Here is a 13,262-nt window from a genome sequence, read left to right as displayed (position 1 = left end):
AGCCGGTCGGCATTCTGAAGGAAGGGGTGATTCTTTCTACCATCTCCCCTGATTTACGTCGGGCTCTTCAGGAGTTTCAGGCCGATAAGCCTGATCGCTGTCCAGTGGGGAAATTGTTTGTTCCTGACAGATAGACTAGTAAAGTGATTTCTGAGATTCATTGTTCTGTGTTGGCTGGCTATCCTGGGATTTTTGGTACCAGAGATTTGGTTGGTAGGTCCTTTTGGTGGCCTTCTTTGTCACGGGATGTGCGTTCATTTGTGCAGTCCTGTGGGACTTGTGCGCGGGCCAAGCCTTGCTGTTCCCGCGCTAGTGGGTTGCTTTTGCCTTTGCCGGTCCCTGAGATGCCCTGGACGCATATTTCTATGGATTTTATTTCAGATCTTCCAGTTTCCCAGAGGATGTCGGTTATCTGGGTGGTTTGTGACCGGTTTTCTAAGATGGTTCATTTGGTACCTTTGCCTAAATTGCCTTCCTCCTCTGATTTGGTTCCGTTGTTTTTTCAGCATGTGGTTCGTTTGCATGGCATTCCGGAGAATATTGTGTCCGACAGAGGTTCCCAGTTTGTTTCTAGGTTTTGGCGAGCCTTTTGTGCTAGACTGGGCATCGATTTGTCTTTTTCTTCCGCGTTTCATCCTCAGACAAATGGCCAAACCGAGCGAACTAATCAGACCTTGGAAACTTATTTGAGATACTTTGTGTCTGCTGATCAGGACGATTGGGTGGCCTTCTTGCCATTGGCCGAGTTTGCCCTTAATAATCGGGCTAGTTCTGCTACCTTGGTTTCACCCTTCTTTTGTAATTCTGGTTTTCATCCTCGTTTTTCTTCAGGGCAGGTAGAGCCTTCTGATTGTCCTGGGGTGGACTATGTGGTTGACAGGTTGCAGCAGATTTGGGCTCATGTTGTGGACAATTTGGTGTTGTCTCAGGAGGAGGCTAAGCGTTTTGCTAACAGTCGTCGGTGTGTTGGTTCCCGGCTTCGGGTTGGGGATTTGGTTTGGTTGTCTTCCCGTCATGTTCCTATGAAGGTTTCTTCCCCTAAGTTTAAGCCTCGGTTTATTGGTCCTTATAGGATTTCTGAGATTGTTAATCCGGTGTCTTTTCGTTTGGCCCTTCCGGCCTCTTTTTCCATCCATAATGTTTTTCATAGATCTTTGTTGCGGAAATATGTGGTGCCTGTTGTTCCCTCTGTTGATCCTCCTGCCCCGGTGTTGGTTGATGGGGAGTTGGAGTATGTGGTTGAGAAGATTTTGGATTCTCGTTTTTCGAGATGGAAACTTCAGTATCTTGTCAAATGGAAGGGTTACGGCCAGGAGGATAATTCTTGGGTTTTTGCCTCAGATGTCCATGCTACTGATTTGGTTCGGGCCTTTCATCTGGCTCGTCCTGATCGGCCTGGGGGCTCTGGTGAGGGTTCGGTGACCCCTCTTCAAGGGGGGGGTACTGTTGTGAATTCTGCTCTTGGGCTCCCTCCGGTGGTTATAAGTGGTAGTGCTGCTGTCTTTGGATCACAGCAGTCATTAGGTGTGTCCACTTATTGCAATTCTGACTGGGCTATTTAGTCTTGCTTGACCCTTTGGTTAGTGCCAGTTGTCCATTGTTTCCTGGAGAATTCACTTCCCTGCCTGGTCTCTCTTGCTTGCTGATCATTTCAACAAAGATAAGTGCTGGCTTTGTTTTCTGCAGTCCACATGCTGTGGGCCTGATCGTTCTAGTTACCTTCCATGTTTTGTCTTGTCCAGCTTGGTCTGTATAAGGATTTGTTTAGCCAAGCTGGTATCTCTGGAGATGCAGATATACCCTCCATGCCTTTAGTTAGTTGTGGAGTTTTGTATTTTCTGTGGTGGATATTTTCTAGTGTTTTAATACTGACCGCATAGTACTCTGTCCTATTCTTTTTATTTAGCTAGAATTGGCCTCCTTTGCTAAATCCTAATTTCAATCTGCGTATGTTATTTCCCTCTCTTCTCACAGTCAATATTTGTGGGGGGCTGTCTATCCTTTCTGGGGGATTTTCTCTGAGGCAAGATAGTTTTCCCCTTTCTATCTCTAGGGGTAATCAGTCCTCCAGCTGTGTCGAGATGTCTAGGGAGTGACAGGTACATTCCACGGCTACTTCTAGTTGCGGTGTTAAGTTCAGGGTCTGCGGTCAGTACAGGTACCACCTTCTCCAGAGTACGTCTCATGCTGCTCCTAGGCCACCAGTTCATAACACTCCCCCTAGTGGTGGCTGCAGACAGGATCTTATCATGTATCTTTGTATAAAGGGAGCTCCCCCTAGTGGTGACTGCTTACAGGATCTTATCATGTATCTCTGTATACAGGGAGCTCTCCCTAGTGGTGGCTGCAGACAGGATCTTATCATGTATCTCTGTATACAGGGAGCTCTCCCTAGTGGTGGCTGCAGACAGGATCTTATCATGTATCTCTGTATACAGGGAGCTCCCCCTAGTGGTGGCTGCAGACAGGATCTTATCATGTATCTCTGTATACAGGGAGCTCCCCCTAGTGGTGACTGCAGACAGAATCTTATCATGTATCTCTGTATACAGGGAGATCCCTCTAGTGGTGGCTGCAGACAGGATCTTATCATGTATCACTGTATACAGAGAGCTCCCCCTAGTGGTGGCTGCAGACAGGATCTTATCATGTATCTCTGTATACAGGAGCTCCCCGTAGTGATGGCTGCAGACAGGATATTATCATGTGTCGCTGTATTATTGTTATTATTATTTATTTATTGTTATAGCGCCATTTATTCCATGGCGCTTTACATGTGAGGAGGGGTATACATAATAAAAACAAGTACAATAATCTTGAACAATACAAGTCATAACCGGTACAGGAGGATAGAGGACCCTGCCCGCGAAGGCTCACAATCTACAAGGGATGGGTGACGATACAGTAGGCGAGGGTAGAGCTGGTCATGCAGCGGTTTGGTCGATCGGTGGTTACTGCAGGGAGCCCCCCTAGTGGTGGCTGCACTTCGGACATTTTTATTGATGTCCAGTGGATTTGTATTCTGGAAATACAAATCCACTGATTGTATCTCATTTGGTGTTCTCAGATTTAGTCTTTTAGTTTTTTATTTTGCTACATGGAAATTTGGAGAATGCTGATTTTTCAGAATTAATGTTTTTTCCATTTATTTCTTTAACTCGTGAAGGCTTTGGAGGTTACCAAGGAAGTGAATTGCTTGATCGATTTTCTGCCAGATTGTGAGATGCAGGTGCAGGAGGTGAAGAAGCAGCAAGAAAAGGGTCTTCTCTTTGGGGTACCCATCTCCATCAAGGACAATGCTGGATATAAGGTTTATGATGCATGTAATACCCACATTGTGAAATATTGGGCCGTATGTTATATGGTGCCACTGCCCACACAGACTTAAATGGTTCCTATGTAATCAATGTCTTAAGAGTGAAGGCAGCACCAATGGGGATGGGACTAGTGGGAGTCGGCCTCAGTGACGATCACCAGTAGGAGGCATCCCTAAGTGTTATGATCAGTGGGGTCAGCCCTAAGTGATGATCACCAGTGGGGGCAGCCCTAAGTGACGATGACCAGTGGGGGTGGCCCTAAGTGACGGTCACCAGTGGGGGGCAGCCCTAAGTGACAATCACCAGTGGGGCGTGGCCCTAAGTGATGGTCACCAGTGGGGGGGCATCCCTAAGTGATGGTCACCAGTGGGAGCGTCCCTAAGTGACTGTGACCAGTGGGAGCATCCCTAAGTGACGGTGACCAGTGGGGGGCATCCCTAAGTGACGGTGACTAGTGGGGTGCGTCCCTAAGTGACGGTGACCAGTGGGACCGTCCCTAAGTGATTGTGACCAGTGGGGTCATCCCTAAGTGACGGTGACTAGTGGGAGCGTCCCTAAGTTACTGTGACCAGTGGGGGCGTCCCTAAGTGATGGTGACCAGCAGGAGCGTCCCTAAGTGACTGTGACCAGTGGGGGCATCCCTAAGTGACTGTGACCAGTGGGAGCATCCCTAAGTGACGGTGACCAGTGGGAGTGTCCCTAAGGGACGGTGACCAGTGGGGGCATCCCTAAGTGACTGTGACCAGTGGGAGCATCCCTAAGTGACGATGACCAGTGGGAGCATCCCTAAGTGACTGTGACCAGTGGGGGCATGTCTAGGTGACTGTGACCAGTGGGGGCATGTCTAAGTGATGGTTACCAGAGTGTTTTGGCGTCAGTTGGCACAGGACCAGTGATGGGAGCAGTGGTGACTCTGGGGTCCACCATTCTACAAGTTTCTGGGGCCTGAAGTTGTTCCAGTTGTGGGGGCCATTTTTGGGATGGCAGGTGTGACCTCTCTCTCAGATCTAGATTGGAGTGTCTTGTCCTGTGTTCTCTGATCTGTTCTCTTAAATTTAGAGTTATCCTGTTTTCAGGGACACAACTCGAACTGCGGCCTCGTCCATTACCTAGGGGTGGAAGATGCTGAAGACAGCATCATTGTCCAAGTTCTGAAGAAGCAGGGCGCCATCCCCTTTGTGAAGACCAACATCCCGCAGTCCTTGATAAAGTAAGACACAAACACAACAGCATCACTCGGCCCCTCCAGAGAACGCCAAGTATTCCAGTCACTTCCAAAGCAGCAGTCTCTCCACTGCTCGATATAATGGCCAGTAACGTGCAGAAGAGGAATGGAAATCCCATCATTATCTGATGGCCCCATGTCGCTTTCATCTCTTCTTCTCGGTACACTTGTGCACAGCCAGAGATGTAGCAGGATTACATCTAACAGGCGATTATGTCATCTTTTTCATATGGAGGCTGAACACAGTCATGAATGGAAACGAACAGCGGTACAAGAGGCCTACAACTGAGTAAGGAATGGCGCAAACCCTGATCCAACGGAGAAGTTGTGGAAGATGGTCTATTTATACACCAACTGAGCACAAGACACAGGTAGTTATACTGCAAAGAACAGTTTCTCCCAGGGAAACTTTCAGGGCAGACTGGAGCTTCATGATGTGCTGCGCAAGTTCTGTGGAAGAAGCACCAAGAAATGGCCAACATTCAGTAGTAGTGATGAGCGAGTGTACTCGTTGCTTGGGTTTTCCAGAGCATGCTCGGGTGATCTCCGAGTATTTGTTAGTGTTCGGAGATTAAGTTTTCATCACCGCAGCTAAATGATTTACAGCTATTAGCCTGCTTGATTACATGTGAAGATTCCCTAGCAACCAGGCAACCTTCACATGTACTCAGCCTGGCTAATAGCTGTAAATCATTCAGCTGCAGCGATGAAAACATAATCTTCGAACACTAACAAATACTCGGATGTCACCCGAGCGTGCTCTGGAAAACCCGAGCAAGGAGTATACTCGCTCATCACTATTCAGTAGTGAAGATGACACCCAGCATACTTATTTTGTTTCAGAATTGGAAGTTGTCCAGCAGTTCCATCAGCTCAGACGTGGTGGCCTTCAGTGGGACAAGTGACACCATCTACTGTTTAGAGAAGTCTGACCAGAGGCCGTTTACATGGAAGAAATATGGTCAAAAACCTTCTACATGGAAAAAATGAGACTCAAGTGTGCATGAAGCTATAGGAACCAGGGTGAAGATAAATGTCCGCAGATCTCTGGACTGAAGAGTCAAATGTGGAATATTGCACTGTCGCAGAAGCAATAATGAGGGTCTGCAGGAGCGGTGACACCCGGTGAAGGGTCCGGCAGGTCTGGGGCTTCATTTCAGCAGATGTAGTTGTGGATTTGATCAGGAGGCATCTGATCAGCTGCAAATTTATTCTGCAGCCGGACAATGACCTCTAACATCCAGCCAATGGGAGTGATGATCCAGCCCCAGAGCCCTGATCTCCCATCATCCCATCTGTCCGGAATCACATGAAGAATCCACTCAAGCCTCGTACGCAGGAGATCTGGGGCCAGGTCTCCAGGATATCTGGCACAATCTCCTGCTGAGATCATCCATAACCTGTGTTCAAGTGATGAAAATTGATGGAGGTGACGGGCGGTCACCACATACTGATGATAGAGGCGACAGGCAGTCACCAGATACCGATGGAGGTGAGGGCCGATCGCCGGATACTGATGGGATTTCCATTCCTCTTAGGTTCATTCCCTTTACATTCTGTTAGTTGATATCAATAAACTATTAACCCTTCGATTCCTGGAAACTTCTGACTTTGCAGCCTTTATTCCACACCTGCCTATAACTTTTGCCCAGTACTGTATATTAGACTATCTATGGCGCCATGTCTCCTTTTACAGCTTTGACTGTAGTAACTCAATCTTCGGACAGACACTGAACCCCCACAACCACAAAAAGACCTGTGGGGGCTCCAGCGGTGGAGAGGGCGCCCTGATTGCTGGGGGTGGGGCTATCCTTGGTGTGGGCACAGATGTGCTGGGAAGTATCCGGATGCCATCCAGCTTTTGTGGGATCTGTGGATTGAAACCGTGTGGAAACAGACTCAGGTAAGTTGTGGCGGTAATGGAATGCCATCACTTATTCATGAGGCATCATCATTCTATTAGAATACCTTTTTTTCTTTCTCCTTTATCTTTTCAATCTTTCATTCAACTTATTACTCATTCTTTGCATTTTCCTGCTCTTCTTCCTCCTCATTGTTTCTTTTTCTATTTCCTCCATCTCCTTCTCCATAGTCCTCCATTTCTCCTCCTCTTTTCTACTCATCCTCCTCTTCGTACCTCATAATCCTTTTCCTACACCTCTTTATGTTCTTCCTGCCCTCTCTTCACCCTGTTCTTTATTTTCCATTCTTCTCTTCTTCCACTCCCTCATTGTCCCTATAATGATCCAGCCATGTGCTTCGTTCTCTTCCTCCTTCCTCTCCATCCTTCCTTTGTCCTTGACTTTTGGATATGGGATGGACCCCACTCCATCTTAAAACCACCATAACTACTGTAAACCTAGGTACTAAAATAAATACACAAAACACATTATTTTTGTTGTCAAAATGGCCACAGCTTTTATTCAAATCACAGGATAATCACAGTAGGAGTCAGGTGGAGTGCTAGTACATTGGGATTCACAAGTACTGCTATATCCCCAGCTGTCGGACATACAGCACCAGGACAGACAGCCATAAAGGGACGGCACACACTGGCTTGCCATTCAAGCAGAGCCAGTAAACTTTCAGGGCACCAATGACCCTATTATCCTCACTCCTGTGTTTAACCACTGTGCCCGCCCCTGATTGATGTTACCATTACAACGTCCTTGAGTCTGGCCACCAAAGCTGAGCCTGCTCACCACCATGAGGTTTTACATCCTCTATTAGTTAAAATGAGTCCACCTTAACTTGTCTGCAACTTGAACATGACTCCTAAACCGCAAAGCCGTGACGGGTTATACATTCCAAGTCTCATTTGACACTTTTTTTATAATTAAATCATTTTTGTAAATTTAAAAACTAGAAGTCCCTGCAAAAGCATTAATGGGACTAAATTGGCAAACCTCCGACTCACAAAGAGTCATCCTACAGCGCTCAGGAGAGGAAAAACCCCTGTGGAGGAAACCTCTAGGGAACCATGGCTGAAGGATTGCCCTTCCCTTGGGCTAAGAAATGATAACTCTTTATAGCCAATATACAACTGAACATGGTACAAGATATACAATGGCAAATTCAAAAATACAATAAAGCATTTATCATTATACAAGCAATAATTAAAAAGTTTTAGGACAGAGATTATAAACAGGACGGGAGGGCGGGTAATGTTTCCTCCTGTCCATCCTGTGAGAGAAAGAGGGAGAGCCAGAGTTGCCTCCCCTATATAAGCCCCACTCTCCTCACAGTAATACACCAGGCACAAACATCTAAACTCCAACCTCTTAAAGCAACATCACTCTTGTTTAAAATCTACACCGCAATACAAAAGCTGCAGGAGTTCTCGGTCCACCCATCCCCAAGTCATGTCCACCTCCATCTAGTCTCCGGAGGTTTCTTTTCCTTCTTCTCTTTTCTCCTTCCTCTCCATTCTTCCTTTGTCATCTTCCTTCTTTCTGTTCTCCTTGTCGTTATTCTTGTGATGACCCAGCCATGTTCTTCCTCTCTTACAGTGATCTTGGAATCCTCTCTCCGGTCAGTGGGAAGTCAGGTTAGTCATTTTTATAGTCATTTTGCAGTGGTTGGGGCTGCCATGTCGCCTTCACTTTTATGACCATGAACTTGTTGCTGTGTGACTGAGATGGTTCTGTCCCTGTAGCTGTGAATATGCCAGGTCCAATGGCTCGGGATGTGGACAGCTTGGCCTTGTTCATGAAAGCCGTTCTGTGTGATGAATTGTTCCGCCTCGACCCCACGGTGCCGCCAGTCCCCTTCAATGATGAGGTATGGGGCTCTGTGAACCTTCCCTGATGCCAGAGAAGGCCACATATACACACACATATATTACAGTTGCATCTATGTCGCACTCCTCATTATTCCACAAGTGCTGTTATTTCCCCTGATTAGCCTGGACGCAGATGCGTCGTGTGATGTCCAATCATCGGCCTTACAGGATAAATCATTTATTGGACAAGTCTCCCAATGAGAACAGGATTATTTTCAAAACTAAAAACTCAAAATGCAGCAAATTCTTCTGCAGAAGGAGCGTCTGGACATTTCTAGGTTGTAAAGAGCTGAGATCGGTGATCTGTGGGATCTGAAGCATTAGATGTCACATTAGTAACATCAGAAGCATCTCCATCAGAAACCTCCTCAGTAGTGTTGAGCGATACCGTCCGATACTTGAAAGTATCGGTATCGGAAAGTATCGGCCGATACCGGCAAAGTATCGGATCTAATCCGATACCGATACCCGATACCAATACAAGTCAATGGGACTCAAGTATCGGACGGTATCCCTGATGGTTCCCAGGGTCTGAAGGAGAGGAAACTCTCCTTCAGGCCCTGGGATCCATATTAATGTGTAAAATAAAGAATTAAAATAAAAAATATTGCTATACTCACCTCTCCGACGCAGCCTGGACCTCACCGAGGGAACCGGCAGCGTTCTTTGCTTAAAATGCGCGCTTTTACTTCCTTCCGTGACGTCACGGCTTGTGATTGGTCGCGTGCCGCCCATGTGACCGCGACGCGACCAATCACAGCAAGCCGTGACGTAATTTCAGGTCCTGATGCCTATTTCTGCATTGAGGACCTGAAATTACGTCACGGCTTGCTGTGATTGGTTGCGTCGCGGTCACATGGGCGGCACGCAACCAATCACAAGCCGTGACGTAATTTTAAAAATGCGCGCGTCTCCTGCCTCCCGTGACGTCACGGCTTGTGATTGGTCGCGTCGCCCATGTGACCGGGACGCGACCAATCACAAGCCGGAACATAATTTTAAATTCCTGAATGCCTAGAATTAGGCATTGAGGACCTGAAAATTACGTCACGGCTTGCTGTGATTGGTCGCGTCGCGGCCACATGGGCGGCACGCGACCAATCACAAGCCGTGACGTCACGGAAGGAAGTAAACGCGCGCATTTTAAGCAAAGAACGCTGCCGGTTCCCTCGGTGAGGTCCAGGCTGCGTCGGAGAGGTGAGTATAGCAATATTTTTTATTTTAATTCTTAATTTTACACATTAATGTTGTTTCGATACCGATACCCGATACCACAAAAGTATCGGATCTCGGTATCGGAATTCCGATACCCGCAAGTATCGGCCGATACCCGATACTTGCGGTATCGGAATGCTCAACACTACTCCTCAGGCCGAGTCCATGTAACATCGGAGCTTCTCTGATGTCACTTCCACAATTTGGCCTCCATTCATCTTGGGAGTTTTTGAAGAGTTTCTGCTTGGCTTAGGAGAGGCCGACTCTTCGGTTTATGCACAACTGTGGAATCTGGAGGATCCGACACCTTGAGATTCGGACTCCAAAGTCTCCACCAGCTTCACATACCTGTCTGCTGCTTTGTAATGGGATGCTAGTAGCTGCTCTCTTAAAGGGAACTAGAAAAAAATGCTATTAAGGTGCAGATATGGGATTAATCTGCAGGTTAGTGGAGTTATTAACCTGCCCAGAGCCTACACGTAGCTGAACGATGAGGGGAGAAAGTGAACTTTATTCCCACTGGTAGCATTCCCGCTTCAGTCACAGGGCGGCACCGGTGCTGGTTCAGTTACCGCTCTGAGTATAGAGAGTGTCTGCTGTAACTGCACTCCTGACCGTGACTTGCACTCACTCTGCATTAGGGAGGTCTGTCAGTCAGGGAAGGAGGCGGGTTACTGAACCCAAGCTGCCACCACCCCATGACTGAAACTGGAATATTGAGAGGGGAATAAAGTTAATTTTCTCCCCCTTGGCTACGTGCTGGCACGGGTCAGGTTAATAACACCATTAACCTGCATATTGACACCATATCTGCAGGTCAATAGCTTTTATTCTTGGTGACAGAAACCTTCCTCTTTATGCCTTTATCTGCAGAAACCTTCCTCATTATGCCGTTATCTGCAGCAACTTTCCTCATTATGCCTTTTTCTCCATGAGCCCATCTGTACTCTGTATTGTGAGGGAGGGCCAGGGCTATAGTCGTGGCTGAGAATAATGGCTCTTGCGTGCCCTGGTCTCCCATCACATATAAACAATGTCCCTTTTCTTGCATACCCTGTGCTGCACCATCAGGGTCCCATCGGGGCTGCTGAAGTTCGGCTGCTGATGTTGTTGAGCACAAAGAGACAAAGTCCAATTCAAACTTTAAAAAAAGAACTTTAATTGGTTTCAATAGCAGCTCGTCCACATCAGTTACAACATAACACAGAATACGGCACCATTCACTTCATTTACTTTCCCTGTGCTCTGTTCTATGTCTTTCTCATTGGACCTGGATCATCCCAACCCGTCCGGTACTGCAGCGCCCTCCCTGTTCAGCATGACAACTTATGAATTCCCTTGTCTGTTTCGCACCAGACAGAAGGGCATATGCCCATGTAGATAGCTGCCCCATCTTGGAGCGACCTGCGTCCTTATCCTGCTGCAATCCTTTTGCTGTAACCTTCTGACCCACTGGCACTGGACGACTGGGCCCTTTTCATAAAACGTTGCGGAGCTGCTGTGCTGCCCCGGCTCTAAATCCCTACGGGACACCTGGGGCTCCCTGGCCCCTGTGAGCTATACCAGCTCCCTCTCTTCACTGACTAAAATCAGGAAATGCTCCTGGATTACCCACTGGAGACTCCTCCTATTAGAAAACTATGTACACTATTTTCAGGTTCCCCATCTAGTGGGCAAACTTCAGTACTGCACTTTCCCTACAACATTAAATGCATAAAAATAATATATATGTACACAGCAGCACTTGAACTGGCATAGTAAATACAGCAACATATGCACAGTTAAGTATTACATAGTTAAAGGGGTGGGGGCGTCCACAGTCTAAGCCACCCCTTACAGTATCAACCACAAATATCTTCACAGTACGATGATTGAGCTTAGGTTCCCGTGAAATATCTAATGTTTTCATATCTTGTCTGATGCTTTTCGGCAGCAGAGATCCTTTTTCATTGCAATATTACTTGAAACATGCGGCTGCTTAATAATGAGGAATGTCCTTCTTCTTAAGGAGTTTCCCTTTAATGGGGCACTTGGCAACGAATTAGCACAGGTATCTAAGACTGATGTCAGTGATACGGAGACAAAAAACGTCTATGACATTATGGGAAAATGAAAACATTACATTTTACACGACACTTGCATCCAATTTGCAGAATAATTTGGAACATGCTGCACCCAGTTGTGTTACCTGATCGCAAGGGGCGTTCTTTTATGGCTGCCTCCTGCTATATCAGGGGGATGGGGTCTGATCTGATGACTGTGTCTCTTTCATTCTCTGTTATCATCTGCTCTTTGTCCACAGATTTATCACAGCAGACGGTGTCTGACCATTGGCTTCTACGACACTGACGGATATTTCCTCCCACACCCAACCATGAGGCGAGCCGTGCAGGAGACCAAATCCCTGCTGGAGGAGGCTGGACACAAGGTGCGGCTGAGAGGTCGTGGTGTCTGAGCGGTGGGGCAGAATGCCAGATCAGGGGAACTGCACTACAAGCCTGTGCTCTAGAAACCCTTATGCCAGAGCTGTTTTAAAAGTCATGGACCGCACATCCAAAAATCATACACTGATCTAATGCAGCTGCGAAAAAATGTACAAAACTGATGATGAGGTTCTTAGCTTATCATTCGGGTCAGACTGTATGATGTCGCAGCCATGTTGAACCTCTCAAGGGGTCCCTAGTTTAAAAGGTGTGGCCCCATATGCAAACCACCATCAGAGCAACAATGCATCAGCAGGGCGGGAGAAATGGTGCCTCACAGCACCCATACTGCGAGGCTGAGTTCCCATGACTCTGGGCCACGCCGTCCCCAGGCACAACAATACAGCAATAATGGCCACCACACACCACCCATACTGCGAGGCTGACTTCCCATGACTCTGAGCTGCGCCATCCCCAGGCACAACACTACAGCAATAATGGCCACCACACAGCACCCATACTGCAAGGCTGAGTTCCCATGACTCTGGGCCGCGCCGTCCCCAGGAACAACACTACAGCAATAATGGCCACCACACACCACCCATACTGCGAGGCTGACTTCCCATGACTCTGAGCTGCGCCGTCCCCAGACACAACACTACAGCAATAATGGCCACCACACAGCACCATACTGCGAGGCTGAGTTCCCATGACTCTGGGCTGCGCCACTGCCAGGCACAACACTACAGCAATAATGGCCGCCACACAGCACCATACTGCGAGGCTGAGTTCCCATGACTCTGGGTTGCACTGTTCCTAGGCACAACACTACAGCAATAATGGCCACCACACAGCACCCATATTGCAAGGCTGAGTTCCCATGACTCTGGGCTGCGCCACTGCCAGGCACAACACTACAGCAATAATGGCCGCCACACAGCACCATACTGCGAGGCTGAGTTCCCATGACTCTGGGCCGCGCCGTCCCCAGGCACAACAATACAGCAAAAGTGGCCACCACACACCACCCATACTGCGAGGCTGACTTCCCATGACTCTGAGCTGCGCCGTCCCCAGGCACAACACTACAGCAATAATGGCCACCACACAGCACCCATACTGCGAGGCTGAGTTCCCATGACTCTGGGCCACGCCGTCCCCAGGCACAACAATACAGCAATAATGGCCACCACACACCACCCATACAGCGAGGCTGACTTCCCATGACTCTGAGCTGCGCCGTCCCCAGGCACAACACTGCAGCAATAATGGCCACCACACAGCACCATACTGCGAGGCCG

General features: G+C 47.9%; 1 protein-coding gene across 3 annotated transcripts in view; it reads left to right on the top strand.

Moving 5' to 3' along the window:
- Window positions 1–13,262, top strand: part of LOC143788384 (vitamin D3 hydroxylase-associated protein-like) — a 207,515-nt gene that overhangs the window by 92,523 nt on the left and 101,730 nt on the right. For 2 of the 3 annotated variants that reach the window (XM_077278036.1, XM_077278038.1), the window contains exons 3-8: window positions 3,167–3,310; window positions 4,394–4,527; window positions 6,239–6,445; window positions 8,052–8,089; window positions 8,198–8,322; window positions 11,841–11,966. In XM_077278036.1, coding sequence (XP_077134151.1) covers window positions 3,167–3,310; window positions 4,394–4,527; window positions 6,239–6,445; window positions 8,052–8,089; window positions 8,198–8,322; window positions 11,841–11,966 — 774 coding nt within the window. The remainder of the gene's footprint in view (window positions 1–3,166; window positions 3,311–4,393; window positions 4,528–6,238; window positions 6,446–8,051; window positions 8,090–8,197; window positions 8,323–11,840; window positions 11,967–13,262) is intronic. The other variant, XM_077278037.1, reaches the window with a different exon arrangement.

The sequence above is a fragment of the Ranitomeya variabilis genome, chromosome 8, assembly GCF_051348905.1.
Source record: "Ranitomeya variabilis isolate aRanVar5 chromosome 8, aRanVar5.hap1, whole genome shotgun sequence".
Taxonomy (NCBI): Eukaryota; Metazoa; Chordata; class Amphibia; order Anura; family Dendrobatidae; genus Ranitomeya; species Ranitomeya variabilis.
This window is presented reverse-complemented; position numbering and strand designations above follow the sequence as displayed.